The 6,072-nt window shown below is 40.3% G+C and overlaps 1 protein-coding gene across 1 annotated transcript; it reads left to right on the top strand.

The window, feature by feature from the left end:
• The first annotated feature begins 308 nt into the window (after positions 1–308).
• On the top strand, positions 309–993 carry LOC102997576 (WASH complex subunit 3-like). The gene has a single exon (XM_057555539.1). It carries the CDS (start codon positions 309–311, stop codon positions 885–887), a length of 579 nt encoding a protein of 192 aa, XP_057411522.1. The 3' UTR covers positions 888–993.
• Positions 994–6,072: the final 5,079 nt, after the last annotated feature.

Raw genomic sequence — 6,072 nt, 5'->3', positions numbered from 1 at the left:
TGTTGGAGTGTTATGGAGAAAAAGAAAAATGGTGGGACATGGCGATGGGCTAAGTCCTTATGCAGCATGTAGAGAAGTCAGTGGATACCTTAGTGTATGCAAAATTCTAGAATTAAGGAAGTAAATACTGGGGGAGGTAGCTAGAAGAGTTAAGGAGGCATTGCTTCTGGGGGACAGAAATGAAGGTCAGTGCAAGGAATAACTTTTAAAATTATAAACCTTTAAGGACTGCCTATGTTAGACTTTTAAGGTTATGTGCATGTGTTCACTAAATACAAAATTTATGGGGTCCCCCGCCCGCTGAGGAGATGGATGAAGATGGGCTTCCTCTCATGGGGTCAGGCAGAGACCTGACTAAGGTGCCAGCTCTTCAACAGAAAAGAATGGTGGCATTTCTAAACCAATTTGTGGTGCACACTGTATGGTTCCTCAACCACTTCTCTACAGTTTGTGAGGAGAAACTGGCAGACCTTTCTCTTCGTATCCAGCAAATTGAAACAACTCTCAATATTTTAGATGCAAAGTTGACATCTATCCCAGGGCTAGATGATGTCACATTTGAAGTATCTCCTATAAGTGTCACTAGGATCACAAATGAAACACATTGTGAAACCACTTCAGAGCAGTCACAGCAGTTTACAAGACTCTGGACACAGGAAAGTGAAGTAACACCAGAAAATATCTTAACTGTAGTCAAGGATCCAAGAAATGCCAGATATCTCGAAATGGTTCAAGTGGGTGTTCCAGTGACAGCAATAAGAAACAAAATGATATCGGAAGGACTAGACCCAGGTTTTCTTGAGAGGCCAGATGCTCCAGTGCCTGATGGTGAAGGTGAAAAAAATACACAAGAAAGTTCAGATAGCGAATCTTCTTTTAGTGACTAAGCTTAATTTTGATAACAATTACATATACATGTGTTGGTGCACATTTACATTCTATAGGAAAGAGAGCCTGAGCTTTAACTCTTAGTCATAAAAACATCAAATGGCTACATATTCACCACCAAGCTTCCTCTACGTTAAAAAAATAAATAAAGCATTTATAATAATAAAAAATTTTTAAAGTTATTTAATAAAAAAGTTAGAAGTGGTAGAAAATGGCCTGCTCCATCATGATAGTGGCAAGTGGGGAGTGCAAAGATGCAGAGCTGGATGCCTGATGGAGACGGCATGCACCAACCAGCACAGACTCATGGAACATGCAAGCATTCCCTGCGAGTTGCTAGAAAACCTTGACAAAGGAATCCTGGTAAAAGATTGAACTTCCTAAAATCAAACCATCATGATACACCACTTTCACACTTAGGTTCTGCAGGCGGGTCTGAAACATAATGACAAGTGCCTGGCATCCGTAAGCACTTGTGCTGATGGCTGATTGCTAACTCAGCACTGCTCTATTCCATACATAGGTATGATCGATTAGCAATGTCTGTCATGGGCACAGAAAGGAGGAGTGGCAGCACATTTGCCTAAACCCTGTAGCTTCAGAATCCTTCTCAACACAGGGCTCTAAGAGCCATACCCCTGGGGCAGTAGGACAACTCTGAAGGCCTGTTCCAGTTTCAGAATTCCTCATAGGATTGATATCCCTGTATACAATTTGCCATTCCTAGTATAAAAGTCCAGCTTCAATATGTTAGTTTGGGTCCTTTCAGAAACAAATGCTAACACAGGATTAAATGTACAAAATTGATTAGGGGAAATGGCTGTGAGAGAAAATGGAGAGGCTGGGTGACCCTCTCCCCGACCTCATTGCAAATCTGTTCCCAGTGAAAAAGAGAGAAAAGTTCTAAGTGCAGTTCTAAGGAAACTTTGGCAAGGCCTTCAAGAGTTCTCAAGCCAAAGTCACCCATCAGAGGAGCTCTGTGCCCTCCAGGAATGGGCCTGCCTCAGTATCCGTCCACAGTCAGTCCCTGGCCACTGGAAGCGTGGCCTTAGCCCAAGCACAGTGATGCACGTCAGACGTAGCAGCTGAGGCTTAGTCAATAATCCTCCCTGCACTTGGAGGTGTGTGGTTCACATTCGCGTGGTCAGCACACCCCACCTTGGCAAATGAAGAGAGCTGAGTAGGTTTCAGAATGGCCTGTGGAACTAGATACCTGAAATCCCAGGTGTGACCATGGAGTCACAACGGAATAGTGAGGAATTGCAGTGCGGACCAGGCCAGACTTTAGGCAGTAGCAGACAGACTCGGTTGCTGGTGTCTGCCTCCCAACAGACGCATGATGGCCACTGGCCAGGGCTGGATGGGGAGAGAGGGACAGGAACTTTGTTAGCCTGAATTTGGGCAGTGAGGTGAGAGGAAGAACTCAGAATCGAGATCTAGGAAGACTCTGATAGGAACCCTCCTAAGTGTTTGTCCAGGACTCCAGAGCACTGATCCAACATATTTCTGTTGAATGGCTCAAAGCTGTTCTAATCAGTAATTACAGTAAAAGCTACAATTAGTTACTGCACTAACAACAAAAACAATTAATAAGCACATATATACACTAATATGTATAAAATGGATAACTAATAAGAACCTGCTGTATAAAAAAATAAATTTAAAAAAGTCTGTGTGTTTGAAAAAAAAAAAAAGCACCATCTAAATACTTATTCCTATGTAGTGGGTATTAAAAACACAGTTCTTGACCTCCAGATTTTTATAGCAGAGTTGTAGCATAAGCAAACTCAATCAGTGTACACTGCAAACACACACACATCCACCCAACAAACAAAAAATGAGCAGTTCCCTTTACTTCAAAGAAAGATGTTTGCACAAAAGAGCCCCTAAAAGTTAGTTGCTTCATCTGCTATGCCATCAAAGAAACAGACTTATTTCCAATGTTAGATAATACAGTTTCAGTCTCTAGTTGCTTTTTTCCTCAAACTCATGATGTAAGAATCTTCCTATTTTGAATTCATTTGTGTCATCCTGTCTACAGAACTACACAGGCCAAATCACTTAGGTTATTGAAAAGCATCCTTTGTTCAATCGAAGGCCAACATTGGTCATTTAGACATATCTGTTGTAGTTGATTCCCATTAAAGGCTAAGGTCATTGACACAACTGTCAAAACACATAAGACTCTAAACAGTCATCGTGGTTGGAGGTACTTACAAAGTGCTTAAGATTCTCTGTCGTGTTATTAAATATGTGGTGGGATGGAGTGTCTTCCCCTGCTTCCAAATCTGAATATCTGAGTAATAAACAGCACCAGGAAAATTCTAGGTTTGGCTTATATATACGAATTCACAGAGCTTCAATACTCTGTGAAGGATGAATTTGTTACCCATTGGAAAGTTAGGGCAGCTGTGTTAGAGAAGTTATTCAAGGTCACATCATGAGTCACGAGGCCGTATCGGAACATGAACACTTGGCTTAATGTGGACTTTTGTGTCCCATCATATGTGTCATCTGGTCCAACCTTGTGTTGCCAGCAGCGCTCTCCACCAAATCTAGACTCTAGAGAAGATCAATCAAGGTACTTGGCAGAGAGTCGTCTTTGTCATCGACTTTCTAAAGCAAAGACCAAGCGACTCTGCTATTGGTTCCTTAATGACACCACATATTGTTTCCAAACCTACCTTCTGAATCTAAAAGGAATAAGGAAAAGACTCGAGAACTTTCAGTTCTTTTGGCCAGTCTGGTAATTATAGTAAAATAATCTACCATTTTATCCATCTCTGGAAAAGTATTCTGCTTTCAAAAAAGTGATGTGAAGACCAGCTAAAAACGACCGGAAGACACTCTCTGAAAAAGAAGAGGTCCCCAAACGGCAAATGCTAAAGGCGTTGATCACTCAGATGCTAGCTGTCCTCTCCGAATAATCCAACACTTCCGAAGCTGCACACTTATTATGTGCCTTGGCCACATCCCTCCCATTAGCACTAATGAACATCTCAGGGACCTGCCTAGCCACATTCCCATCGTATGTACTGAGCTAAGGACATACTCCGCATGGGATACTCAAAGTCCTTCCTTCCCCTGGGAGTTGCTTCATCATATTTGTGGGGGGGGTAGTATATTCCTAACTCTGTGTAATAAAAAAACAGTTGAGTTCATAACGTTCTGCATTTGGGAAGATGATTCAGGATTTGTCTGAGAAGTGGTAGCACTTTGGGGTTTTTTTGTTTAAATATTAAAAATAAGAAGGAACATTTGACTGTAACCCAGTTCTTAAAGATACTGTATCATTCTAACCATTAAATATAAGGAATTTCAGTATATGCTTCTTAACTATTATTTTTGTCAAATGTGTAACTCCTGAAATTTCCCCTGCTCACCTTAACTATATTAATTTTACTCCAACTACAAAAAGCAGAAAGAAAGTCATGCTACAATTCCTCCTTCCCCCAAGCAGTTGTTCTTTGGTTCATCTTTAAGAGTTAAGAAAAAATATACTGAAAATTTAAAGTATTCATCTAAAGAATGTAATTTTCATGAGGAAATAAAGAGATTAAATAACATTTTACCTTAGAAACTATCGTGACAGAAAAAATAACGCATTTCAGTTTTACTCTTAAAAAATTCTGTTGACAATTTCCAGCAAGCATACACACTGTCACAGCCCAACACGCATGCTCTCACCCATATAAACTCACAGACACTCTTAGACACCACACGTACACCCTCATACGTGCATGTCCTCATGTGCACACCCTCACCATGTTATCTAGATTCTACTGCATAGGTTTATATCTAAGTAGTGATTTCCTTTCGGAATGGTCAAAAGAAAGTGTTTTTTTAATTTTAAAAATAATTTTATTTTATATTGCACTACAGTTGATTTACAATGTCGTGTTAGTTTCAGGTATACAGCAAAGTGATTCAGTTATACATATACATATATTATTTTTTATAACAAATGGAAGGACTAATTCTGTAGGATTTAAATAGGTGTTCCAAAATCAGTGTGTGTGTGTGTGTGTCTGTGTCTGTGTCTGTGTCTGTGTCTTGTGTGTGCTCCATGGTCAGATAGGTTTGAGAAATAATGAGATAAGGAAAGTTAAGTAGGTCTTCTTAGGGTAGAATCTTAAGATAGAATTTCTCAGAGCTTTTAATGAACTAATGTGTTCTATGTATACCTAAGAGAGGTATACTGTATATAGGGCTGTGCTGTCCAATTGGCAGCCACTTGTCACATGGCTATTGAGACCTGAGTTGAGATCTGAGTTGAGATACGCTGAAAGTGGAAAACACACACTGCCGTAGAGAAGAGAAAGTAAAGTATCTCGTTAATAAAGGTTTTCTATTGATTACATCTTGAAATGGTAATAATTTAGATGTATTGGATTAAACAAATAGATAATTAAATTTAATTTCACCTGTTTCATTTTACCTTTATTTATGTGGCTACCATAACCTAAAAATTACATAGTAGGCTTTAAATTCTGAGATTATACTGTCTACCATTAAGATGAGGGAGCAGTCAAAAGTGAAGGTGGTTTTGCATTTACCTGGGAGTGCTGGTGGGACTGAGGATGAATGTTGTGTCTAAAAGTAGTTTCCTGTGATCCTACTCTGTGCCAGCCAGGCTCTGTATTAGGCAAGAGGATAGGTCAGTGAATCCCATATACAGTGCTCAAAACCCTGCAGTAGAGACCAGCGAGTAAAAACATTGTGCTTTCAATGCTTACTCAAATCAGATTCCTGGGCACCGCTTCAGACCTACCAGATGAGCTCTCTGGGAGTGGAGCATTTTTAATGAGCACTCCTAGTGATTCTGAGACACACTGAAGTTTAGAACAACTGTGCTAGCTGGATGCATAAACACAAATAAAAGAACTTCGTTTGTCAGCTTCTTGGTTGCAGACAACAGACATGGACAGCAGCTATCTTAAGTAAAAAGGGAATGAATCAATTGGAAGGAGATCAAGGGCTTACAGAATTAAAAGCAGGCTAGAAAAACAGGCTTGGAAAACAGAAAGCAAGGACATTTCAGAGGCTTGGCAGCAGGAGTTGTAGCTTAGGTCTGGTCAAGACACCACCAAATTTTCAACCTCCAATGGTTTCCACCATCTTTGCATCATGCGTGTGAGATTCAAAGTGTGAGATAGGTCGTGTATATGTGGGGGGGAGGGCAAC

The sequence above is a fragment of the Balaenoptera acutorostrata genome, chromosome 10 (assembly GCF_949987535.1).
Source record: "Balaenoptera acutorostrata chromosome 10, mBalAcu1.1, whole genome shotgun sequence".
Classification (NCBI taxonomy): Eukaryota; Metazoa; Chordata; class Mammalia; order Artiodactyla; family Balaenopteridae; genus Balaenoptera; species Balaenoptera acutorostrata.
The sequence above is the reverse complement of the archived record's forward strand: the minus strand, read 5'-3'. Positions and strand labels throughout refer to the sequence as shown.